The sequence below is a fragment of the Thalassophryne amazonica genome, chromosome 16, assembly GCF_902500255.1.
Source record: "Thalassophryne amazonica chromosome 16, fThaAma1.1, whole genome shotgun sequence".
Taxonomy (NCBI): Eukaryota; Metazoa; Chordata; class Actinopteri; order Batrachoidiformes; family Batrachoididae; genus Thalassophryne; species Thalassophryne amazonica.
The window spans coordinates 9564290-9590947 of NC_047118.1; the positions used below are offsets into that span (position 1 = coordinate 9564290).

At 43.3% G+C, this 26658-nt stretch overlaps 2 protein-coding genes across 3 annotated transcripts in view; one reads left to right on the plus strand and one right to left on the minus strand.

The window, feature by feature from the left end:
* On the minus strand, positions 1-10620 carry p3h4 (prolyl 3-hydroxylase family member 4 (inactive)). Its single transcript, XM_034189892.1, has 7 exons — positions 10087-10620; positions 7926-8075; positions 7649-7820; positions 7019-7147; positions 4434-4579; positions 3947-4030; positions 1-568 (listed from the first exon to the last, which is right to left on the minus strand). The coding sequence occupies exons 1-7, from the start codon at positions 10525-10527 to the stop codon at positions 419-421; spliced, it is 1272 nt and encodes a 423-aa protein (XP_034045783.1). The 5' UTR covers positions 10528-10620; the 3' UTR covers positions 1-418.
* fkbp10a (FKBP prolyl isomerase 10a) overlaps positions 10585-26658 on the plus strand; it is a 25260-nt gene continuing 9186 nt past the window's right edge. The window contains exon 1 of one of the 2 annotated variants that reach the window (XM_034189891.1): positions 10585-10696. Coding sequence is in view for 1 of the 2 variants with exons in the window: in XM_034189890.1 (XP_034045781.1) it covers positions 17767-17963 (197 nt within the window). In the remaining variant the exon portion in view is untranslated. Of the gene's footprint in view, positions 10697-17726; positions 17964-26658 lie in introns of those variants that run through there. The other variant, XM_034189890.1, reaches the window with a different exon arrangement.

Below are 26658 nucleotides of genomic sequence, written 5' to 3' on the forward strand. Positions count from 1 at the left end.
TACAGAGTATTAAAATATTTTAATAATTTGCAGGTGACAAATATTCCAACAGCCCTATGTGGCTGTTAAAATTTCAGCATAAGAAAAGCCATAAAGCTGTGGCACTGGTTCATTAAATTAATTTTAAAAAGTAAAAAAAAAAAATAAAAATGTAACAGTCATGAACACGTAGACTTTACACGTCCCTCAGTAAAACATGGAACACAAGCACACAGGGCATGACTGATTATTAAAAGGCTGATAGCAGCCAAGAGGGAATATGTCAACCTGTGATCTTGATCAACATGACGGATGGTGGTTGTTCTCGAAGACGCTGTTGGAGATGTAGGTCTGTCTTCACAGTTACCAACAACATTGATACAGTATGTTGCCATGAGAGTTTGGACACAGCTGGATGAGGGACAAACGAGCACAAACGTCATTCTGCGACCTCTCCTGTGTCCCATTTACTTTTGGGTTCTTGCCACCATTCAGCCAGGAAAGACTCCTCGTAGTCTCCCATGCCCTCAAACTCAGCATCAAGATGCTCTGAGTGAGAGTCTGCCATTTCTCCTGGACTTACTATATCCTGAAATTTAACACAAAAGACTCTTATAGTCAGCAGTGAGCAAAAGCGTATCAAATTTCTTCATTTCATAATTCACCTTATTTTCCCTTCAGATTTATAACTCTGTCAATTCTGCATCCTGTAATTTACACTCATCTCCGAAAACCAGGTCTAAGCAGTGTTCATGCTGGGAGCAGCTGACCCCAGTTAAATGCATGTGGTACAGCCTCTGTGGGCAACACCTCCCAGCCATATACCACATGCTGCTGGCAGAAAACAAACCCCCTCCTACTGTCTCCTCTGCATTCTTGATCCTCCAATAAACCTTTTTTGTGATGCTCTGCTTTCCATAATCTCAACGCAAGTCTGCAATTAATCTGCACTCAGAATCTACTCATTCAAAATGACATCTTTATCTCACACGACATCAAATTGTATAAAAGAAGTCCTGAATTGGCCCTGAGGCTGCTTATCTGCGGATCTTGTAGCATGAAACAGATGAGAATCTACGACTCCACCAGATGCAGTCTGATGCAGGTTATCTCCCCAGCCAAGGCCGGCAACAATTTACAGCTGGGTGGACTGAGAACATGTAAATTAAGGCCCAATCCCAGTACTTTTCCTTTGCCCTACTGTTTCACACTTTCCTGTCATTTTGTACATTCACATCAATGGGCAACACGAAGGGAAAGGGTGGAAGGAAAGAATTGGGATGGGGTCTAACGGTCTTGTCCATCAGTTGAACCCAGGTCTACACATTGGCCCCGTTTACATGACCATAATAACCAGATAATGGTTAGTCATCACATAACTGTAATAATGTGATCGTTTGCATTTACATGCACTTTATTAATCTTCTAATTGGAAAAACCGGGTTTACATGATTTCAGTTCATAAGTTAGATTTCTTGGGAATTGGAGAAAGAAGAAAGGGCAGCTCCTGAAGAAAAAGCAAACATTGAAAAAAGCGATCTCTCTCTCTCTCTCGCTCTCTCTCTCTCTCAGCAAAGACGTTTGCAGACTTGATGTCCTCACGGCAGATACATGACATCATGGTTTTAGGAAACGCAATTTTAATTTTAAGCTCAATTTTAGTATATTGGTCTATAAACCGCATAGATCAAGAATTTGCTATTTAGAATGCTGAAACAACACACATGGTCTCTTCTATTAGAGCTCTTATCTCACCTTCTGCTTTTGACCTCCTCGGTGTCTGTCCCCTGCTCTGCTGTCTTTGACCACTTTGAGCCTGTGACTCTGTCCTTCTTACAGGAGACTGTTGGTCATCTGAAGCCCTCAGGTTCTCCAAATGATGCTGTCCCTCCTTGACTATTTAAAGAGGTTTTCCACACTGTCAGACCATCTGTTCTTGTAGTTATTAATAGCAGTCTGTCCTGAGGTGTGGTCCCTGAAAATTTTAAACAGGCAGTGTGACCTCTGATAAACCTGGGCTAGATCCTGCAGTTCTTGCCAATTACAGTTGATTAATGGCCTTCCTGAAAGAATACATTATTCTGGAGGTTTTCCAATCTGGTTGTAAAACCCTGCACAGCACCAAGTAAGCTCTAATGATATTTTATAGCTAAATAAATCACCATGTGACTGTGTTGACTGTGGATATTAAGGATAACAACACAATATATTCAACACTAAACACCTTGTAATAGGCCTACACGCAGTAGTTTCAAGAGATGAACACTTTCAAAATGTGCTGGGTGGAAACCATTAATACAAAATGTAATAAACGTCACTCCAATTTGGCACATAAGCCAAATTAATCATACTACAAATAGCAAACAAAATATATAACAAAATGGAATTTTACATGAATATAATTGTAAATGATTTAATTAATAGGAGCATTTCTATGCAAAAAGTGATTTTCAATAGGTCATTTTGGCAGCCATCTTGGAAAATGGCCACCACCTTGAATTTTCAAGTGGTCAACCGACCAGATATGCGAAATATCGGGCAGCGCAGTCTCATCTGAGGGCGGGCGCTAAAGGGCTAAAATATGAAGCATATGATGCAATTAATCTATGTAATTTTTTACCCCGGTTCTTTTTGCAATTTACTGCCCCTTACCAAAAACCAAACCATTATTTGCCTCATTTTGAGTTTATTAAAGGTCACGTTAGACACCAAGCCTGGGACCCTCACCGACAGTGTCCATCTTGTGAAAGACCCCTAAAATGAGTCATACAACACTTTTTTACACCTTGTGGGCGTCACAGGGGGTGTGGTTTAGTCTCACATTTCTAATGTTACTAGCTCTCACCAACAGGAGGAGCTCTTCCTGTTTCTGAAATTTGCACATATGATTGAAGTGAAACTTAACTCTTAGATTTCTCAGAAACTCCCAAACAAATAACACAGACAAACACTTGATAACTAACATACAATAAGGGATTAGCACAGATATTATCTAACATCAACTTCTGGGGCCAGAAACACGGCACTTTCTCTGAGATTTTGGGCAAATTACATGCAAACAAAGAGAAAATACAAAGAAAAAGTGACAATGTGGTGGAAAGTGGGCATGTGTTGTGGTTTGTTTATGACCTGGAACTCAAACGAGTCGAGGCGGTTGTGCAGGTGAGAGAACGATCTGGTTAGCTGTGTAGGCTAACACTTACTGACAGGGCCTCTCCTGTTTGCCTCGTCTTCCCTTCTCCACTGGGAACCGAAAAAAAAAAACCCTTCACTTTTCACGACTGCTTCTGTTATTGCAGCCGAAAACAAAACAGTACACCGTCTTCCCGTGTGAAGTTATGCTGTGTACATACTGCACACCCGGTTCGGATGTCCCCATAAGTGGTCAAATCCTGGGATATCACGCAGGGTTCAAACAAGACTGCACTGCCCTATTATCATGAGAATCAATATGGCAAATTTTGTGCTTGTAGCACCAAATGCACGATTTTTCCATTATCTGCTCTGCTAACAGGAGGAGGAGTAAGAGGAAGACAGAGGACGGGAAGGAGAGGAACAGTAGTAGCCAGTAAACCAGTAGTGATCAGTATGTCTGGTATTTATATTTATTTTTGCAAATAGCCTTTTTTGGTTTGTTTTTACTTTCACTTTTGATACTCTATGTGCTTCTTACCCTGTGTGCTGTCAATGCTGCCAGAACCTCAATTTCCCTGAGGGTGTCTTCCCAAGGGATCAATAAAGTTCTGTCTAATCTAATCTAACATGCATCAATCATCATCGATTCCAATGGATGTTCGTTGACCTTGTTTGCCCTTTCCTTTGGAGACCAAGTCTTTAAAACAGCCAAACTGGATGAAAACAACTTTACTTGACACATAATAATGCCACAGTTAAAGAAAGACAGCCAAGAGTAGAACCAGAGCACAAACAGCAGTATCCCTGTTTCGCGTGAACATTCCGAACGTACCTCATCGTCTGTTTGTAGGTAGTTGAGCGCAAACTCCAGCATCTCTTTCTGCTTGGTCGTCTGGTTATAATAGCTCAGAGCCTCCTGAAAAACAGTAACGTCAGCTCTCCCGGTGACCCAAGTGGCAGCGCGAAGCGGCACCCGAACAGATTTGGCCTGTTTGCTTTTTCTGCTTCTCAATTTGGAAAGTTAAGTGTTTACAGCAAACCCAAATTTATTTGGAAGCGAGGCAGCTTCTGTAAGCAAAGAATTTTACGGGTCCACCAAACCGCACAGAAAGCTGCACCGCTGCAGCCGCTGCCAACTTTATACCAAGCAAGAAGATGAGAAAGCAAGTCTGCCTTTATGATTTTAATTACCACCCTGAGATTGTGTTAATGTAACACCACTTACGCTGCCATTTTCCTGCCTCAGTCAGTACAGCCAGTGTGACTAACACTTCTAGCTGCCCCAGCAGCAAAATCACACACAAAAAACTTTTACGTACCGGCCGAGGTTGAAAGTCTCTTTCCTCAAGTCCCCACTGCTCCCGGTAAAAACGATAGTACGCTACATTTTGCTGCATCACCTGGTCTTTAGGGTCAAAGAGCATGTAGCTGGCGGCACATGGAGCAGCGTTCTTTGCATCATTCACTGTGACAGATCACAAAATTGCACATTTTAACCGTGTTTGATTGTACAAAACAGCATAGTTTAAAAGCACAGTGTGGTCTGAAAGTGCAGCGTGGTGTGAAAGTGCAGCGCGGTCTGAAAGTCTAGCATGGTCTGAAAGTGCAGTGCAGTCTGAAAGTCTAGCATGGTCTGAAAGTGCAGTGCAGTCTGAAAGTCTAGCATGGTCTGAAAAGCCAGGGTGGTCTGAAAGTGCAGCGCGGTCTGAAAAGCCAGGATGGTGTGAAGGTGCAGCATGGTCCGAAAGTGCAGCACGGTCTGAAAAGCCAGGATGGTGTGAAAGTGCAGCGTGGTCTGAAAGTCTAGCATGGTCTGAAAAGCCAGGGTGGTCTGAAAGTGCAGCACGGTCTGAAAAGCCAGGATGGTGTGAAAGTGCAGCACGGTCTGAAAGTCTACCATGGTCTGAAAAGCCAGGGTGGTCCGAAAGTGCAGCACAGTCTGAAAAGCCAGGATGGTGTGAAAGTGCAGCACGGTCTGAAAAGCCAGGATGGTGTGAAAGTGCAGCACAGTCTGAAAGTCTAGCATGGTCTGAAAGTGCAGTGCAGTCTGAAAAGCCAGTCTGTGTCTGTCCCTGGCTGTGGCCCCGGCGTACCACATCGTGATGGAGGAGCAGAGGATGGACTCGATGATGGCCGTGTAGAACTGCACCATCAGCTGGACAGGCAGCTTGGCCTTCTTCAGCTGCCGCAGGAAGTACATCCTCTGCTGGGCCTTCTTGATGAGGGAGCTGATGGTTGACTCCCACTTGAGGTCCTGGGTGATGGTGGTGCCGAGGAAGTGGTGACAGACCACAGTGGTGATAGGGCTGTTGGTGAGGGCGAGGGAGGGCGGGGGGACTGTGGCTTTCCTGAAGTCCACGATCATCTTCACTGTTTTCTGGGCGTTGAGCTCCAAGTTGTTGCTGCTGCACCAGGTCACCAGCCGGTCCACCTCCCTCCTGTAGGCAGACTCATCCCCATCTGAAATGAGTCAGATGAGGGTGGTGTCGTCCGCAAACTTGATGAGCTTTACAGAGTCATGGCTGGAGGTGCAGCAGTTAGTGTACAGGGAGAAGAGCAGAGGGGAAAGGACACAGCCCTGTGGAGATCCTGTGCTGAGAACCCGAGTGTTTGAGACATTTTTCCCAGCCTCACACGCTGACTCTGGTCCGTCAGGACGTCTGTGATCCACCTCCAGGTGGAGTTGGGCACGTGGAGCAGAGAAAGCTTGTCCTGGAGCAAAGCTGGAAGGATGGTGTTGAATGCAGAGCTGAAGTCCACAAACAGGATCCTAGCGTAGGTTCCTGGGGAGTCCAGGTGCTGCAGGATGGAGTGCAGGGCCAGGTTTATGGCGTCATCTACAGACCTGTTGGCTCTGTAGGCAAACTGCAGGGGGTCGGTGATGGACTTCAGGTGGGATAAAACCAGGCGTTCGAAGGTCTTCATGACTACAGACGTGAGATCCACAGGCCTGTAGTCATTAAGTCCAGTGACGCGTGGTTTCTTGGTGACTGGAACTATGACTGAAAGCCAGGGTGGTCTGAAAGTGCAGCATGGTCTGAAAGTGCAGCACGGTCTGATAAGCCAGGATGGTGTGAAAGTGCAGCATGGTCTGAAAAGCCAGGATGGTGTGAAGGTGCAGCATGGTCTGAAAGTGCAGCGCGGTCTGAAAGTCTAGCATGGTCTGAAAGTGCAGTGCAGTCTGAAAAGCCAGCATGGTCTGAAAGTGCAGCACGGTCTGAAAGTGCAGCACGGTCTGATAAGCCAGCATGGTCTGAAAGTGCAGCATGGTCTGAAAGTGCAGCACGGTCTGATAAGCCAGGATGGTCTGAAAGTGCAGCACGGTCTGAAATTGCAGCACGGTCTGAAAGTGCAGCACGGTCTGATAAGCCAGGATGGTCTGAAAGTGCAGCACGGTCTGAAATTGCAGCACGGTCTGAAAGTGCAGCACGGTCTGAAAGTGCAGCACGGTCTGATAAGCCAGCATGGTCTGAAAGTGCAGCATGGTCTGATAAGCCAGGATGGTCTGAAAGTGCAGCACGGTCTGAAAAGCCAGGGTGGTCTGAAAGTGCAGTGCAGTCTGAAAAGCCAGCATGGTCTGAAAGTGCAGTGCGGTCTGAAAGTCGAGCATGGTCTGAAAAGCCAGGATGGTCTGAAAGTGCAGCACGGTCTGATAAGCCAGGATGGTCTGAAAGTGCAGTGCAGTCTGAAAAGCCAGCATGGTCTGAAAGTGCAGTGCGGTCTGAAAGTCGAGCATGGTCTGAAAAGCCAGGATGGTCTGAAAGTGCAGCGCGGTCTGAAAAGCCAGGATGGTCTGAAAGTGCAGTGCGGTCTGAAAAGCCAGGATGGTCTGAAAAGCCAGGATGGTCTGAAAGTGCAGCATGGTCTGAAAGTGCAGCATGGCTTTCATTGATGTACGACTTACGTTTGTAATAGGAAAACTGGAGGTAGTGATACATGGTGGCTACAAACTTCTCCACAATGTAGCCTCCAACGCTGGGCGTCAGCTCCTCTTCACATTTCACCTTACATTTCAGCACATCGATGTAGAGATCTGAGCGATTCAGACAGTAGGAAATTAGAAAAAAAAGTAGAGAGATAATTAAATACACTTTTGTGTATAATCTTAATGGATAGAGGAAAGAATGAAAAACGATAAGGTTTATGTAACTGGAGCAAGAGGCCTTCATGGGTTCAAACTTATTGGGTTATTCAGTCTGAGCGAACAGCCAACATACATCACGCCGCCATTGCTCTGATTGGCAGTCACTGTGTTGCGTCGCTCACCATGGGCATAAAATAAACTTCTAGTATTTTAGTGCCGCCAAGCAGCCACTTGTCTCTTGACAATCAAGCAGTCAATCAATCAGACTGGCAGTTTTACAGTGAAAGTAGAATTTCACCAAGCACTCTAGTTTTTTTAATCACCACCAGGTGGAGGTATTGCTCCTTTTCAAGAGACTTGGGAGACAATAAAAACCAACCTGTTGCTTATAGTAGTAGATAGCATTTTCTTAAAAAATAAATAAAACAAACCCAGATGTGCTGTACTCACCTGCTAGGGTGGGATAAAAATCCTTGTACTCTAGTATCTCGTACGAGCCCTCACAGGCTGCCAAGCAGAGCCCGTACACTTCAAAGTACTGCGCAATGGCCTGCTCCATGTTTCGAGCGCTGCTGCTGAAATCTCCGCTGTTGTAGAGCGTCACACTTTTCACGAACACACTCTGGGCAACAAGGAGACAAAAATTTTGTTTGGGAAGCTAACTATTTGAAGGCAGCATGCGTTTGATTGGTACATCACAGAACAGAACCAAAGTCATTCTACAAACCTCATACGGCTGCTCCTCGTGGTCAATGAAGTATTCTTCTACATCAAACAGCGTCTTGTAGTAGTTCATGTTCTTGGTTAAGGAGAAATCATTGGGATTCTTCTTCAGGAAGGTGTGGGCTGCGGCCACAGCCTTCCCCAAATTGTTGAGCTGAGGAAAAGTAAGAAGTGTCATCTTTGTGAATTTGATTGGAAAATCTTTTGAAGGTTCTGTCAATGCCACCACTGCTAGCTGAACATCATGACCTCAGACCTCTTGACCCCAACAATTACTAACAGATGTACATCACCAATAGTGCAATTTGTTTCCATTTTAAATATTTTTAAACGCAGATCATTATTCTCTGCACAGACCACTTCACTTCACTTCTGTACTGTAATGGATCCATTCAAGTGGATCCACCTTCTAAAATATTAGTGTTTTGTACTTTAATGTAAGACAAGACTCTCGATGTACCAGTTAATTAACACTGCTATCCTCAGTAATTATCGAACCAACAATTTATTTCAATTTATTTTAATTTATATAGCACCAAATCACCAACAAACTCGCGGATACAAGTGGCAGAGATAAGATTCCTCCGTTGGGTATCTGGTCTTATACTCCTGGACAGATTGAGGAGCTTCACTATCCGTGAAGGATTCAGAGTAGAGCCACTGCTTCTTTGCATTGAAAGGAGCCAGTCGAGGTGGTTCGGGCATCTGGCGAAGATGCCCACTTTTCATCTTCCTCTAGGGAAGTCTTCCAGGGACGTTCAACTGGTAGGAGGCCCCAAGGAAGACCCAAGACATACTGAGGGGATTATGTTTCCCAGATGGCTTGGGAACTGTGATAGGTATGTTAGTTCTGTTATGGAACAATTGTCATGCAACCCTGCAAAAGCTGCAGTCTGCACAAAAAGCTGCAGCGAGTCAGTGGTGTGTGTCATGCCCCTAAATGGAATGTCCACATCAGTAATAAGAAAACAGACCATTTCAAGGACAGGATATGATGAGCTAAGTTACTTTTCTCAAAACTTCATAGATGAGTTATGTTTCTCTGAGCACATCTCAGAGTGTGAAGACAGGAAATCTTAAAAAAAGAATGTGGGCTCCAGGAGTCTGGAATTTGCTGCAGCATGGTGAAGAGTGCTCAATAACTCTGTATTCAGTACCTGCATTTTTATCACTATATGTTTTCAGTGGATTTTCTCGATTGATAAAGAACATGGCAGTCATCCATGACTTTAAACATGACAGAACTCTTCACAGTCCCCCAGGAAGAGATAGAAGACTTGGACAAGGATAGGGAAGTGTGGGGTGAGCTGCTTGGTGGCAACCATGACCCAGACTGTATAAGTGGCAGAAAATGAATGAATGCTTTATATCAGTGTGAACAAAACATTTGAACATTACAGTTTTGGAAATGGTGATATTATTATTATTATTATTCACAGGAGGTGGTGGCCAAGTGGTTATTGCTTGGTTTCAGTTCAGAAGGTTTCGGGTTCAAATCCCACCCCTGCCACATTTCTCCATGTAATGTGGAGTTGCACCTTTACATCCGGCGTAAAACTTGTGCCAATTCAACATGTGGCAAACCCGAGTGCAAACATGGGAGCAGCAGAAGGGACTTACTTACTTATTATTATTATTCACATTTTTTTGGAGAATGAATTACTAATGCAGCAGTTACAAAAACATAATTGTTCCTTTTCTTGCACTAACTGTTTAAACGGTGAAATAAAATTAGGTCAGCTGGCGAAAGGCCAAAATTCAAATTTCATCTTAATTCCAAACTAAAGATCCTGTTGCTGCTCGTATTAAACACATTTTACACACTAACTACAAATAAGATTTTTTTTTTTTTTTTTTTTTTTTTTGAATGACTTGTAAGCTGATCCTGCGTTCCTGAGCCCCACGTCCCCCTGCGCGCCCACAGAAGAATAAGCGGATTGTTTGACGCTGGAAGAGACGTGGCACAAACTCAGAGTGCGCTCTGATCGGCAGGAAGGAAGGAACAAAAACCAAAAGGAAAGAAGAAAAAAAAATCACACTGCACATCAGGAGGCCTTAAAGTTTCCTCTGAGTGACTCCAAACCAGCGAATTCACATCTGCGCACGCTTTTCTTCGCCGGTCGCGCCCGTTACGCACAGTTAACGGTCTGCTGCGGCACTTTTACCTGGTAGTACGCGTACTGTATGTACCGGTACGGCGTCCTCCGGACGAACGCTTCCAGTAGATCCCTCGGTGGGTAGGAGATCTTAAACACCGGAAAGTCTGCCTTGCACTTTTTGAGGCAGACGGCTCGCTGCAGGATGTGGCGCACGACGCGCAGGCTGCTGTCGGCCCACACGGTGTCGTTGCCCCGGCTGACCGAGCTGCAGTTGCGGCTGCAGAACGCCTCGCAGTCCCGAAGCAGCCTGCGGAGCCGCAGACTCAGCTCCAGGTATTTGACGCTGTCTGCCCAGTTCTGCGCCGCGTACTGTTCCAGCGCGTAACCGTACGCGGACTCCAGCGGCATAATGTCGCCGGGAGGAAAACTTTTGAAGCTGTACTGCTCATACTGAGCTTCCAGCAGCGCCGGGAGCAGAAAAACCAGACACAAAAGTTTCAGGAGCATCGTTCCTTCGTCGGCTCCGGCAGAAATCCGCGTCTGTTCTTCAAGGGCTGAAAATGCTTCTTCTTTGCTTAACAGGCAACAGTCACCGGCACGTAGGCTTTGTTGGAGGTGTTAAGGCAGATGGTGGAAATCCGAACATCTGCTGTGGACTGTCAAAATAAAAGCACAGGTAATTAGCTTAGGATGTCTTAACAATAAATAAATAATCACCTAATGAGCCAACAGAGTTTTGGGTCTTTCACAGATCTTAACACAGTTAATACAGAGTTTACTTCATTTTGTATTTCATGTCTGTATATACATATATCTTTTCCAGGAAATCCTCCTTTTTCTATCCCACTTCATCATGAAGCTGTATAACTGGTGATGCAACAGTTAAAAGTTGCACTGTGCACATTTTCTCCAGTCAGAACAGAGGTGGGCCACACCCAGAATTTTGGTATTGATCCTGCAGATACCGATACCAATACTGATACTTTTTCATATTTAAGCTTCATAGATCCAAAGGATCCAAAAGACCTAAGATAGAATTTCGCCAAACATTATACATGAAAACAAAATACTTTATTATCACAATCAACATTTTTTGTTTAAAAAAAAAATCACTCAAGACAACTTAAAACAAAATCTCCTGAGGTAGAGGGCTGACAAACCACAATACAAGGGTGCGCTGGTCCATGTTGTGTGACACAGCGCAGCGCTGCTCTTACAGACAGAGAGTAGACTTTGATGAATCTGCATGCACTGCGGGAGAGAAAAAAGCTTGAGTATCGATCTTTTTACACGAGGATCATTCAATATCAATATCAGCGTTGGTATCAATATTAGGATCGATCCGCCCACCTCTAGTCAGAACCACAGATGCCTATAACACCTTCAGGGTTGTCTGGGTGTCTTGATGGCTTCCCTCACTTCTTCAACTTGCATTTTTTGTCTAAAGAAAACTGGTGCATCCTCCAGCTTCTTCTGAGATACCCAAGGCACTGCCAGACAAGATGTTCTGGTCCATCATGCAGCTTTCACCCCTCTGGAATTACTTAGATAACCTGGACAGCGAGGTATCCACATGATATCCAAATGAAATGTCTCCACTAAATTTCTTGCTTGCTTTCAATACAAAGGAGCACAGATTCTACTGTTAGATCTTTTTGGGATCCAGTGTTCATCACTGTGTACATACCACTAATCCCCAAAAGCCTGCAAAGTCCTCACTGATCTCAAACCTTCAGTCAGTGTACCAGCAAGTCACGGGCATGGTTCTCAGGAGGGCAGGAAGTCACTCCAAGCCCTGAGGGAGCAGCAGGATTTCAGATTTGGAGGAACCGTTCCACATCCCACTTCCTTCACTGGTGCAAACAGTCCAAATGTGCAGTGAGACCACCTTCTGAAGAAACAATCAAAATCGCAATATCTGCAAAAATTAGGGGTGGAGTCTTCCAAAAATTAGCAAACTGCAAGTGTGTCATTTTTGTAAATAAAAAATAAGGAACGTAGTTATGGGAAATCAAGAACACATACACATTAAATGTTATTTTATTCATGTTAAGACACTCGAGCAAATGGACAGGGAGCACATTTGTGCCACTGTAAAGTCAAATTTTATTCTTAAAAATAATAACTAAATCCTGTAGAGCTTTTCCGTTTGAAAACAGATGCTCAGAGTGCTTTACAATTATGCCTCACACTCACTCATGCTACACACGATGACAGAGTTGATTTAACATTACCCCAGACATAAAGACAGTAAGAGCTACAGCAATCTGACAGTTTGACCCCAGTGACCTTGACATTCACACAAATGATTGACTTCAGGGTCGACTTTCATTGACAAACTAAATTTGGCAGAAATCAGCAGAAGCACCTGTGAGACGACATCCAACAAAAAGACCCCCAGTGATTGCTTTTGGCAAATACTATGACCTTGCTGAGCAATTATGTCCACCTGCATTTGTGTGCCAAGTTGGCATGAAATCTCAGTGAAAAACCTAAATTTAGATGTTTGACCCCAATGACCTTGACCTCAAAGATTGACCTTTGGCATACCTGTATATTATCCCCTATAAAACCCACCTAACCCACCCCTGATGTCCACCAAACCTGTGCTGACATCCAAGTGAAAATCCATATTTTGACCGTTCGCCCCAAGGACCTTGGCCAAATCAAATTCTTTAAGGGCAATTACAGGTATGACCTTCATCCACACCCCATGTTTTGTGTAAATTGGGCCAAGATCCTGCGAGGAGTTGGGGAATAAACAGACAGACATGACTAAACTTGTAGTACGATTTGCGTTGGGACCATGTGCGCTCCCTGAGGGGCCAACTTAACTCTGCAAAATTTACTGTGTGGTGGTAAAGATAACTGCTGCTGCTCCTCAGGGGATTGAACCTACAACCTTCTGGTCACATCTGTAATAGCCAACAGTTGCTTCAGTAATTTCCTGGCTATGGATAAAACTGGGGTAAAATGTGCACTTAATGTAAATTCAAACGGGCATTTGATTATTAGTTATTTATTTACTCCATCAAAGAGAAATCAAATCAAATTTATTCATTTCTATAGAGCCAACTCACGATGAGATCACCTCAAGGTGCTTTACACAACACAATACCGAAAAAAAAAATTGAAAATTTGAAAAATTTGAAAAAAAAAATGAATAAAAAAATTAAAGACACAATAAAAAGATAAAACCATAAAAGAGCAATCAATCAATCAATCAATCAATCAATTTTTTTATATAGCGCCAAATCACAACAAACAGTTGCCCCAAGGCGCTTTATATTGTAAGGCAAGGCCATACAATAATTATGTAAAACCCCAACGGTCAAAACGACCCCCTGTGAGCAAGCACTTGGCTACAGTGGGAAGGAAAAACTCCCTTTTAACAGGAAGAAACCTCCAGCAGAACCAGGCTCAGGGAGGGGCAGTCTTCTGCTGGGACTGGTTGGGGCTGAGGGAGAGAACCAGGAAAAAGACATGCTGTGGAGGGGAGCAGAGATCGATCACTAATGATTAAATGCAGAGTGGTGCATACAGAGCAAAAAGAGAAAGAAACAGTGCATCATGGGAACCCCCCAGCAGTCTACGTCTATAGCAGCATAACTAAGGGATGGTTCAGGGTCACCTGATCCAGCCCTAACTATAAGCTTTAGCAAAAAGGAAAGTTTTAAGCCTAATCTTAAAAGTAGAGAGGGTGTCTGTCTCCCTGATCTGAATTGGGAGCTGGTTCCACAGGAGAGGAGCCTGAAAGCTGAAGGCTCTGCCTCCCATTCTACTCTTACAAACCCTAGGAACTACAAGTAAGCCTGCAGTCTGAGAGCGAAGCGCTCTATTGGGGTGATATGGTACTACGAGGTCCCTAAGATAAGATGGGACCTGATTATTCAAAACCTTATAAGTAAGAAGAAGAATTTTAAATTCTATTCTAGAATTAACAGGAAGCCAATGAAGAGAGGCCAATATGGGTGAGATATGCTCTCTCCTTCTAGTCCCCGTCAGTACTCTAGCTGCAGCATTTTGAATTAACTGAAGGCTTTTTAGGGAACTTTTAGGACAACCTGATAATAATGAATTACAATAGTCCAGCCTAGAGGAAATAAATGCATGAATTAGTTTTTCAGCATCACTCTGAGACAAGACCTTTCTGATTTTAGAGATATTGCGTAAATGCAAAAAAGCAGTCCTACATATTTGTTTAATATGCGCTTTGAATGACATATCCTGATCAAAAATGACTCCAAGATTTCTCACAGTATTACTAGAGGTCAGGGTAATGCCATCCAGAGTAAGGATCTGGTTAGACACCATGTTTCTAAGATTTGTGGGGCCAAGTACAATAACTTCAGTTTTATCTGAGTTTAAAAGCAGGAAATTAGAGGTCATCCATGTCTTTATGTCTGTAAGACAATCCTGCAGTTTAGCTAATTGGTGTGTGTCCTCTGGCTTCATGGATAGATAAAGCTGGGTACTGAGCACAAGAATAAAAATGCATAATAACATAACTAATGATAAAACAAGGAAAACAAATGGGGTTTTTTAATCTCGATTTAAAAGTCTCCACATTAGCCGACTGCCGTATATGTGATGGGAGATGATTTCACAGAGCCGGGGCACGGTAGGAGAAAGCTCTGTAATCGGCAGACTTTTTATTCACCCTGGGAACACATAAAGTCCTGCACCCTGCGAGCGCAGAGCCCGAGCCGGTACGTAGGGCTTCACCAGGTCAGCCAGATAGGGAGGTGCAAGTCCATGAACAATTTCAAAGGTCAATAACAGAACCTTAAAATCCGATCTTGCAACAACAGGAAACCAGTGAAGGGATGCTAAAATGGGTGTGATATGGTCAAACTTTCTACCCCGAGTCAAAAGTCTGGCAGCAGCATTTTGAACCAGTTGAAGACCCCTAAAGAGAAACTGTTTATGTTGCCATTTGTCTGTAGGATGTCATAAAGGACATTCATTTGGTGCAGAGGTAGACCTCAGATCAAGAAAAAAACCCATTAGATATCAGTGCAGTTCCAGATTCCTTTGTTCCCTATGATGGGATCAAAGGAATCAGGGCCTATTAAGATATAAAGATCAAAGATAAGTGATCAAGATCAAAGATCGGCAATCAGGATCAAAAGTCAGCAAGCATAATCAGGGAACAGGATTTTTAAAAAATGATCAGGATCAGACACTGGAATCAAAGATGAGTGATGAGTGATCAGGATTTAAAATCTGGAGTTGGGTTCAAAGGTCAGACAGAAGGAGAAGACATCAGGTTTGAATGTGAGTTTGGTCCAGATTCAAATAATGATCTTGATGGTGTGGGGAGATAATATCTGTATGTTGATTTGGCACAAGTTTTACACCGGATGCCCTTTCTGATGTAACTCCACATTACATGGAGAATCGGTGCAGGTGGCTCCTGAGCAGAGAACCTTCTGCTCTGGAAACACGCTCACTAACCGCGTGGCCTCCACACTGCCCTCAGGCCGTCATCAGCTCTGTCTGCATTCCAAGGAAAAGTTCAAGCCGAGACGTGCGTCGGCCAGCGTTTAAATCCACTTTGCACAGCTGGCACGCAGGTTTGAATGCAATCAGTGAAGATTTTCACACACTTCTTCACAAAATAAACAAACCTGCCGCCATGAGGGTGATGATATATTTGATATGACGTCACACGGCCTCCTGACTGCACGTGCTCCCGTCCGCCTCACACAGGCTTACACGTTTGCAGAATTCCATTAAAAAGTGGGTGGGGCTGGTTCCGAAGCCACGCCCCCTGCTGCTCGCTGGAGTAGACCCGTTAGCAGCGTCAACTTAGAGAGTTAACCCTTTAGTTAACCCATTCAAAATAAAAGCACAAACTTGCAGCGTTGTAGAAATGATGAGTATCACAACTAATCAGTTATTTTTCTCCAGAGTGCAGGTTGAAGCATGAAGTAGTTGTATTTTTTTCACTTTTTTATCCACTGATGTATAATTAAAAGCACTAAATAATGTGTATTTTGCAGAGGTGGGACAAAGTCACTGTCAAGTTATTATCAATCTGCAAGTCCCAAGACAAATCTCAAGTCAGCTTGCAAACAACTGGTGGTCATTATGACTTGGGACTTACTGATTCATGACTTGAGAGTGACTTGATGGTGACTTCGTCCCACCTCTGGTATTTTGCCACTCGAATCCAGATGCTTATATAGAAGCTGATATTTCAAAATTCCAATTTTAAGATGGTAGAATTTTATCAAATCCATGCAAGTGTACTTTTCAAAAATGTATTTAATTTCAATTTATTTAAATTATACAATGACAAATCACAAAGCTGCCTCAAGGCGTGTCACACGGATCAGGTCTAACCTCATCAACCCTCGTATTGTTATTCACAAACTAAAAGCGAAAACTACCGGTAGTACCTGAACATAGTAAACCTGATGAAGACACCTGCTTGAAATTGCTCAATTTTACAAATATATGAACATTTGTTGTCCTGTCCAGGGTGTACCCTTCCTCACACCCTATGACTGCTGGGATAGCTCCCCCCACCACCACCACCACCACGCCCCCCATGACCTTTAATTGGGGCAATGAAGCGTGAGTGGTGATTAACATTTGTTTATTATTTGCACATAGCTGGATTGTAAAATCATGGCAGACTGTAATAAATAATAAGGGTGCAATTTAGAACTAGAAATTGAAAACAACTGCAATGTGGTAAAATGTATTCATAAATATGAAAGAACAGGCTCTTAATTATTAACTATCGCATACTGTATTTTTTTTCTCAAGATTTGTTTTTGCATAAGTTTGAAAAACAACAGATCATAAGTTTAGGATAAATTACTTACCATGAATTTAATTTTCGAAGTGGCACTAATGACAACACTCATACTGAACATAATTTCACTTGCATAGACTGATTTTGGAGATCAAGCAATAATTGCAGATGGGCTTTCTGAGGTCCCAGATAGCTTTTCTGATTTCCTTTTCTAACTTTCAGAATTTAGTAAATTAGCCTATGGTCCATTGATACTTATGTGTAGACACAAGTCCCTAGAGGCAACTATTTTTGGTTTCAAATCTGGGCAAATGCAGTCCCAGAAAACAGGTGTTTTAAACAAGTCAATGCTGCTAAAAATACAAACTTGCAGAAACAAAGATACTATTCTGAGATGGTTTTGCACATAAGACTGACATAGTACAAGTACACACATATATGTCAGAAGGTGGGGGGAGACATACCGTATTCTGTCCCCCCTGGTTGAAAAGGTGGGGGGGGACATGTCCCCCTATCCCCCACCAAATTGCGCCCATGAATAATAACCCTCAAAGTTAAAAAAAAAAAAAAAAAAAAAGGGATCCAACCATCTAATTTTTAAACTTAAGGGGAAAATTTTCAATTAAAATTGTAATTTCTCATTATATATCAGCACTTTTATCAGACAGAACATTTTCCATTCTACAAGTACTTGTTGCCTGCATCTTGTTCAGGGTTTTTTTTTTTTTTTTAAACAAAGATCTAATTTGGTTATGTATAACTGAACTTATTACCGTTCATATTCCGTTTTATTTGAAAAGACCTTTGATTTGAAACGGCAAGCGGAAGTAGTATTTTTTTAATTCCGCTGCCTTGACAGCGGTTATCTCCGGCTGATGTGCTCCTGTCTCCTCTCCTCTCCTCTCCTTTTCTCTCCTCCTCTTCTCCGCTTCGTTCTACTCCGCTGGCGTCAGCAGTTGGAAACAAGTTGCTCTTCCCAAATGGATTTCGTGGTGTTTTACATTTTCTTTCTCCTTTGTGCAGTGACGGTGCGTTGTGCCGCCGGGCCTTTAGTGGACGTTCTTATCGACCGGTACGACGTCCCGAAAGTTTGTCGTCGAGAAGTGAAAATAGAAGATTTTATCCGCTATCACTTTAACGGTAGTTTCTATGTGGACGGCAAGAAGTTTGACTCCAGGTGATGTGCAGAAATTATTATTACAGCAAAAAAATAAGCGTTTCACTGGGAATGCTGGGAAATGGTGTTTTTAAACAGCATTTAACTTTTCTTGTTCTTGTTACAGCATGATTAAAATGGTTCAAATGAAATAAAAATAAGTGTCAACTACATATTAATCCATGATATTTTATTGGATAATAAAGGGATTCTGCAAAGGCGTAGAAACAGGGTGGACTTTGGTGGGGATCCCCCCCCCCATTTCTTCCTTACTCTGGATGGCATTACCCTGACCTCTAGTAATACTGTGAGAAATCTTGGAGTCATTTTTGATCAGGATATGTCATTCAATGCGCATATTAAACAAATATGTAGGACTGCTTTTTTGCATTTACGCAATATCTCTAAAATTAGAAAGGTCTTGTCTCAGAGTGATGCTGAAAAACTAATTCATGCATTTATTTCCTCTAGGCTGGACTACTGTAATTCATTATTATCAGGTTGTCCTAAAAGTTCCCTGAAAAGCCTTCAGTTAATTCAAAATGCTGCAGCTAGAGTACTGACAGGGACTAGAAGGAGAGAGCATATATCACCCATATTGGCCTCTCTTCATTGGCTTTCTGTTAATTCTAGAATAGAATTTAAAATTCTTCTTCTTACTTATAAGGTTTTGAATAATCAGGTCCCATCTTATCTTAGGGACCGCATAGTACCATATCACCCCAATAGAGCGCTTCGCTCTCAGACTGCAGGCTTACTTGTAGTTCCTAGGGTTTGTAAGAGTAGAATGGGAGGCAGAGCCTTCAGCTTTCAGGCTCCTCTCCTGTGGAACCAGCTCCCAATTCAGATCAGGGAGACAGACACCTTCTCTACTTTTAAGATTAGGCTTAAAACTTTCCTTTTTTGCTAAAGCTTATAGTTAGGGCTGGATCAGGTGACCCTGAACCATCCCTTAGTTATGCTGCTATAGACTTAGACTGCTGGGGGGTTCCCACGATGCACTGAGTGTTTCTTTCTCCTTTTGCTCTGTATGCACCACTCTGCATTTAATCATTAGTGATTGATCTCTGCTCCCCTCCACAGCATGTCTTTTTCCTGGTTCTCTCCCTCAGCCCCAACCAGTCCCAGCAGAAGACTGCCCCTCCCTGAGCCTGGTTCTGCTGGAGGTTTCTTCCTGTGAAAAGGGAGTTTTTCCTTCCCACTGTCGCCAAGTGCTTGCTCACAGGGGGTTGTTTTGACCGTTGGGGTTTTTACGTAATTATTGTATGGCCTTGCCTTACAATATAAAGTGCCTTGGGGCAACTGTTTGTTGTGATTTGGCGCTATATAAATAAAATTGATTGATTGATTGATTCTTTGGTCCTCTACATTTGGTTGTGCTCATGCTCCTAACTTTTCAGAAAAGCCCCACTTATTGGCTGAGTCGAGTCCGTTGAGTTTTTTCCCACAGCGTGGTTAGTGGGCTGGACTTCACTGTGTGCATGGAGTCACTGTCACTTGTGAGTGACATTACTTCAGTTGTAGTGGTCTGATTGCTACCAAACTTGGTATTGACGCCTTTACGGTGTCAAATCTCGCGCATAATCACATTCTCGCTAGGGAGGCCAAGATTTTGTTGTCAGTAAACAAGGATTTGTGCCAACTTCTTTGCAACATTGCATCATTATGGAGGTGAGTTCAACCAAAATATGTATTTAGGTGTTTAACTAAGATAATCGTGAGTCTTTAACGTGAGTTTTATTAAAAAAAAACAAAAAAAAAACGTATTGCTGTTAGGGTTGTGTGTCGGGCACCAGTTCTTTTAGGGTATCCTTAAGAAATTATTTGATCCATCGACATCAATAGCCTTTTTGCTTAACGATTCCCTTAATCGATTCTTCAGAGTGGCTGTTGTTTTTGGGGGGTGTTTGTCAGGAAAATGATCATTTCTCTGCATTGATTACAGACCCTGTATAATCAACCATTTCTGCAGCGCTGCTTTGCTTTGAACCTTGAACCAATGAAGCAGCGCGTCGATCTTCAATCTGCTGCTTTGTTGGTACTTTGTTTTATTTCGCTTTATCTTAATTTTTCCCCGCTAAAACCCTAAAGAGCATATGTCTGTGAGTAATATTTACCTTTTTTATGTTAAACCGACCTGTTATGGTCTTCTGAAACAGTTGATAGATGTATTTTATAATTTAAAAACAGGGCCGATGCTAACATGTTAGCATGTCTATGGCATTTTCAATGTTAAAGTTAGCATTAAGCTGAGCCATTTTCAAGCCTCCCTCCCCAGTGCGCAAAGGATTCTGGGATACTCTAAAATCGTGAATATGAGTCACACTTTGCTAATGTGATACATCTATGCGACAGGAAGGGTGAATTTTCAAACCTAGGGAAGAACATTGTGTTGAATTTTTTTTTTAGATGCAAATATAACCAACTTCCATAACAAATGTTGTTCAAGTCACTGACTGTCATTTTTGGGAAGTCAAGCAGAGGAGAAACTAAATGAAAAGTTTGGAGGGCAGAGTGGGCTGTAATATGACATACGTGAATAAAATGAATCAAACCAGTGCATGCTGACCCCACTCACATCTGATTTACTATCAATGTTTTCCAGGGATATTTAGCTTATGAAGAAACTCAGAAATGATGAATGCACCTCAGTTGGGATTTCGGAATTACGCGTTTCGTTTTTGACTGCTAGATTTACAATGTACCTGAAAAAACATCCATCAAAATATGAATGTACGTGAACAGAATTCCATCAAATTTGACATACATGAAAGCATGCAGATGAATTTTTCTGATCTAACACAAATGTGTCTGCCAGTTGAAAATGTAGAATGGGCACATTTAAAATATGTGTTCTACAGAAATCTTAAACCACTTACAATTTAATTTAATTTTAAATTTTTTCAATTTATTTTCATTTATATAGTGGCAAATCACAACAGAGTTGCCTGAAAGTGCTTCACACAGGTAAGGTCTAACCTTACCAACCCCTACAGCAACAGTGGTAAGGAAAAACTCCCTCTGAGGAAGAAACCTCAAGTAGACCAGACTCAAAGGGGTGACCCTCTGCTTGGGCCATGCTACAGACACAAATTACAGAACAATTCACAGAACAATTCACGGACGAATATACAAGAAATGCTGTTGGCGCACAGGACAGGAGGGTCACTAGCACAAATACAACTCCCATCTCTGGATGGAGCTGCACCTTAAACAGAGAGAAAAAAACAGAATCAGGCATCAGAAAGACAAAAAAATACTGTATAATTTGCCAGCAATAAACAACAAGAAAACAGAGAAATACTAAGGTAATCGCCGGCCACTAGCCCTAAACTTCACTAAAAGACCCAGAATTTAGGTAAAGTTGAGGCCGCGGCCCGCTCCAATTACTAATAAATGAATTAAAAGAGTAAAAAGCGTAAAACAAAACTACCAGTATGCTAACCATATGAAAGGGAAAATAAGTGCGTCTTAAGTCTGGACTTGAAAGTCTCCACACAATCTGACTGTTTTATTGACGCAGGCAGATCATTCCACAGAACAGGGGCACGATAAGAGAAAGCTCTGTGACCCGCAGACTTCTTATTCACCTTAGGGACACAAAGTAGTCCTGCACCCTGAGAACGTAAAGCCTGGGCCGGTACGTAAGGTTTAATTAGGTCAGCTAGGTAGGGAGGTGCCAGTCCATGAATAATTTTATAGGTTGGTAGCAGAACCTTAAAATCTGATCTCACTGGGACAGGAAGCCAGTGAAGAGATGCCAAAATGTGCCAAAATGGGTGTAATGTGGTCAAACTTTCTGCTTTGTGTCAAAAGTCTGGCTGCAGCTTTTTGAACCAATTGGAGAGCCCTAATGCTAGACTGCGGTAAACCAGAAAATAGAACATTGCAGTAGTCCAATCTAGAAGAGATAAATGCATGGATCAGGGTCTCGGCATCAGCCATAGACAGGATGGGATGAATCTTCGCTATATTTCACAGGTGGAAGAAAGCAGTCCTAGTAATATTTCTAATGTTTAGGCCAAAGGACAACGAAGGATCAAAAATTACCCCTAGGTTCCTCACTTTGTCAGTGTGATGTATGACACACGAGCCGAGGCTGAGTGTTAACTGTTCAAATTGATGCCGATGTCTCACTGGACCAAGAACCATCATTTCAGTCTTATCAGAGTTTAAAAGTAGGAAGTTTCTAGACATCCAACTTCTCACTGCTGCACCTCCAAATCCGAGGCCATGGTTCTCGACTGGAAAAAAGGTGCTTTGCCCTCTTCAGGTCGGTGGAGTGTCCTTGCCTCAAGTGGAGGAGTTTAAGTATCTTGGGGTCTTGTTCATGAGTGAGGGACGGATGGAGCGTGAGATCGATAGATGGATCGGTGCAGTGATGCGGTCGCTGTATCGGACCATCGTGGTGAAGAGAGAGCTAAATACGGGGGCAAGGCTCTCGATTTATCGATCGATCTACGTTCCGATCCTCACCTATGGTCATGAGATTTGGCTCATGACCGAAAGAACGAGATCGCGGGTACAAGCGGCCGAGATGAGTTTCCTCCGCAGGGTGGCTGGGCGCTCCCTTAGAGATAGGGTGAGGAGCTCGGTCACTCGGGAGGAGCTCGGAGTCGAGCCGCTGCTCCTCCACATCGAAAGGAGTCAGTTGAGGTGGCTCGGGCATCTTTTCCGGATGCCCCCTGGACGCCTCGCTGGAGAGGTGTTCCGGGCACGTCCCATTGGGAGGAGGCCCCGGGGAAGACCCAGGACACGCTGGAAGGATTACATCTCTCGGCTGGCTTGGGAACGCCTTGGGGTTCCCCCGGAGGAGCTGGGGGAGGTGTGTGTGGATCGGGAGGTCTGGGCGGCTTTGCTTGAGCTGCTGCCCCCGCGACCCAACTCCGGATAAAGCGGAAGAAAATGGATGGATGGATGGAGATTACCAGCAGTTATCGGCATGTATAACCGAGTTTCGTCTGCATAGCAGTGAAAGGTAATCCCAAAACGCTGCAATATGTGCCCAAGAGGTACTATATAAAGGGAGAAAAGCAGAGGGCCTAAGACAGACCCCTGTGGAACCCCAAATTTCATGTCACTAAGGTTAGAGGTAGTGTTACTGTACAAAACACAGAACGACTGGTCAAGTATGACGTCAGCCATGCAAGGGCACTCCCAGTAATCCCAAAATGATTTTCCAGCCTCTCTAGTAGAATATGATGATCCACTGTATCAAATGCAGCACTAAAATCTAACAGCAACAGAACCGTAGTGGTGTCCGAATCCATTGTAAGCAGAAGATCATTCACCACTTTAGTGAGAGCCGTTTCTGTGGAATGATATTTTCTAAAAGCAGACTGCAGTGGCTCAAAGAGATTATTCTCAGTAAGATCGTCTACGAGCTGCCGTGACACCACTTTTTCCAGAATTTTAGAGAAAAATGATTTTTCAATACACTAGGGTCAAGATTAGGTTTCTTAAGTAATGGTTTAATCACTGCAGATTTGAAACATTTAGGAACAGATCCAGAAGTTAAAGAAAGATTAATAATTTCCAGCACAGTCGGCCCAAGAGTGGGCCACAGGTCCTTAAACAGTTTTGTTGGTATAGGATCAAATAAACAGGTTGTGCTTTTTGTTGACATTACAAGTTTTGTCAGCATGCCTAGTGAGATACTGTCACCAATACCTCAGTAGTGGTGCCCACATCAATAGCAGGGTGTAGTGGCTGGATTAAGGCATGCCAGGATATGTTTAACCTGATGTCTTCTATTTTCTTCTCAAAGTAATCCAGGAAATCTTGTGCTGTAAAAGGAGAGTGAACTACAGGTGGTTGTCCATGCAAAAGTGTTGCCACCGTGTCGAACAAGAACTTTGAGTTATGCTTGTTTTTGTTGATCAAATCAGAGTAGTAAGTCCGCTTTGTAGCCAATAATGCATGCTTATAGTCTAAGATAGCATCACACCACGCAAGGTGAAATACTTCTAATTTTGAACGACGCCATTTCCGTTCTAGACCTCTTACTTTATGCTTGAGGTCACGCAAATAATTATTGAACCAAGGTGACTGTGATTTGGGGGAGCGCGGTTTTAACACAGGTGGTGCAATCATGTCGAGTGTAGTTTTGAGCACTGAGTTTAAACTATCCACAAGTCTGTCTACTGACTGGGTATTTGTCAAATGTGAAGCTAAAACATCAGGCGGTCTAGCTTTGAGTTCAGTCTTAGTTGAGGAGTTGATGCATCGCCGTAATGATATATAAGGTTGTTGTTCCACTAAACACAAAAGCGAAACTGTAAACTTAAGTGAGTGATCAGACACCACTGATGTAAGAGGCATGATGTCAATATTCTTGACAGCAATACCACGTGTGAGAACCAGATCCAGGGTATTTCCACTAATGTGCGTCGAATCCCGAATGCCTTGCCGAAATCCTAATGCATCCACAATTTCCATAAATGATTTGCAGAGGGGATCAGAAGGCTTATTTATGAGGTCTATTGGAAAAGTATCCAATCTTTTTATTTTTTTCAAAAACTATGGATTTGAATCATGTGCGCTTGCATCAGCCAAGCTTGACCCTTCGTGCGCGTGCGTGAGTTTTTTCATGCCTGTCAGTTGCGTTATTCGCCTGTGGGCAGGCTTTGAGTGAGCACTGGTCCAGCCAACTCGTCGGATTGTCATTGTCAGGGAAATGGCTGAGCGACTGCCACTTTGCTCCATGAAAATTTTTTCAGAAACTGTGTGAGACAGCCAGGTGGAAGCCATTCGGAAAATTCAGATGGCTTTCGGTGAAAATTCTATCGGCGTCACACAGATTAAGGAGGATTACAACCGGATTAATGACGGCCCACAGCAGCGGAGGGCACGCCGTGCTTCGAGCGGCCATCGACAGGCTGAAACGACCAGATCATTTCCAAAGGCTGCGTTGATCCGGGACGTCGTGTGACTACCAGAGAAATCGCAGAAAATGTGGTCATCAGCACTTTTGCGGCACCTTCCACTATTACAGGAGATTTTGTAATGAAAGACGTGCAGAGGAATTTGCACGTCGGGACGGAGCCGCTCATGGCGCACAACAAAAAACACCTCCGTGTTGGAAACCATTCGGAAGATTCAAACGGCTTTCGGTGGCTTTTCAGTCGAGTGAGTATCCGAGAAATTGTGTAACAGCTGGGCATGCCACAACATGTCCTGTGAGACTTCCAACACAGAGGTGTTTTTTGTTGTGCGCCATGAGCGGCTCCGTCCCGACGCGCGAATTCCTCCGCACGTCTTTCATTACAAAATCTCCTGTAACAGTGGAATGTGCCGCAAAAGTGCTGATGTCCACATTTTCTGCGATTTCTCTGGTAGTCACACGACATCCCGGATCAACACAGCCTTTACTTTTGAAATGATCTGGTCGTTTCAGCCTGTCGATGGCTGCTCGAAGCGCGGCCATCCCCTCCGCTGCTGAGGGCCATCATTAATCTGGTTGTAATCCTCCTTAATCTGTGTGACGCCGATAGAATCTTCCCCGAAAGCCATCTGAATTTTCCGAATGGTTTCCACCTGGCTGTCTCACACAGTTTCTGAAAAAATTTTCATGGAGCAAAGCGGCAGTCGCTCAGCCACTTCCCTGACAATGAAAATCCGACGAGTTGGCTGGACCAGTGCTCACTCAAAGCCTACCCACAGGCGAATAACGCAACTGACAGGCATGAAAAAACTCACGCACGCGCACGAAGGTTCAAGCTTGGCTGATGCAAGCGCACATGATTCAAATCCATATAGTTTTTGAAAAAAATAAAAAGGTCGGAAACTTTTCTAACAGACCTCGTATATGAATGTTAAAGTCACCAATGATCAGATTGTTATCTACACTAGTTGACAAGTTAGAGATGAATGCACCAGATTCATCTAAGAATTCAGAATATGGGCCAGGAGGCCTATATACAGTGACAAAGTAATACAACTGATTTTTATTCTTCTGACCTTGGCAATGTGTAATATCCTGAGCAGAGCGGAGAATCAGATGCTCAAACGAGTGATATTTGTAACCCCCAACAGCTAATAAGCTAAACCTAGATTTATAAATAACAGCAACACTCCGCCTTGCTTCACATCATGAGGGACGTGACTAAATGTATATGCTGGTGGGCAGGCCTCATTTAAGGGGAGGACAGCTGTCGGTTTAAGCCAGGTTTCACATAGCCCAATCATATCTAAGTGATGATCAATAATTAGATCATTGATCAACAATGATTTTGAGGTCAGTGATCTTATGTTAATAAGACCCAGTCTAAAGACCTCAGTGGGGTTGACAGTTGAGCTGTTTGGGTTTAGGGGTGGTTCCAGAGTAGCATGTATAAGATGCCTGGAAGTAGGTGTAGGTTTAAGACATTCCAGGCGCGTTGTAGGTAGCAGACACAAAATCTTTGCTATTGCTGGAACAACCACTGGGCCATCCTCAATTTCAACATCATCCAATATAGTAAAGGGTATTAACTTTGGAAAGCATATCCCTCTATGATTTTTATGGACACGACTACGGACGCAGGCCACAGTCTCAACTTGTTGAAATTCCCTCCCTGGCAAATAAACTGCACTATCACCATAGTGGATTTTCTGCACTAAATTCCCCGCTAAGCTAATGGATTCCACACCCACATTTGTCATAAGCCTTGCAGGGTCTCTAATCGCCTGCTCCGTGGCCTGCTGTAGATTCCTAATGTTACTCTCCCTGTAGAGC

What these genes read in the sequence shown, in the direction of transcription:
- p3h4 (XM_034189892.1), bottom strand. Translation starts at nt 10,527, where the DNA reads ATGCTCCTGAAACTTTTGTGTCTGGTTTTTCTGCTCCCGGCGCTGCTG. An exon ending in TTTTTATCCCACCCTAGCAG is followed by an intron (nt 7,148 to 7,648) that starts GTGAGTACAGCA and finishes TGAATCGCTCAG; the next exon opens with ATCTCTACATCGATGTGCTG. An exon ending in CCAGTTTTCCTATTACAAAC is followed by an intron (nt 4,580 to 7,018) that starts GTAAGTCGTACA and finishes GATCTGTCACAG; the next exon opens with TGAATGATGCAAAGAACGCT.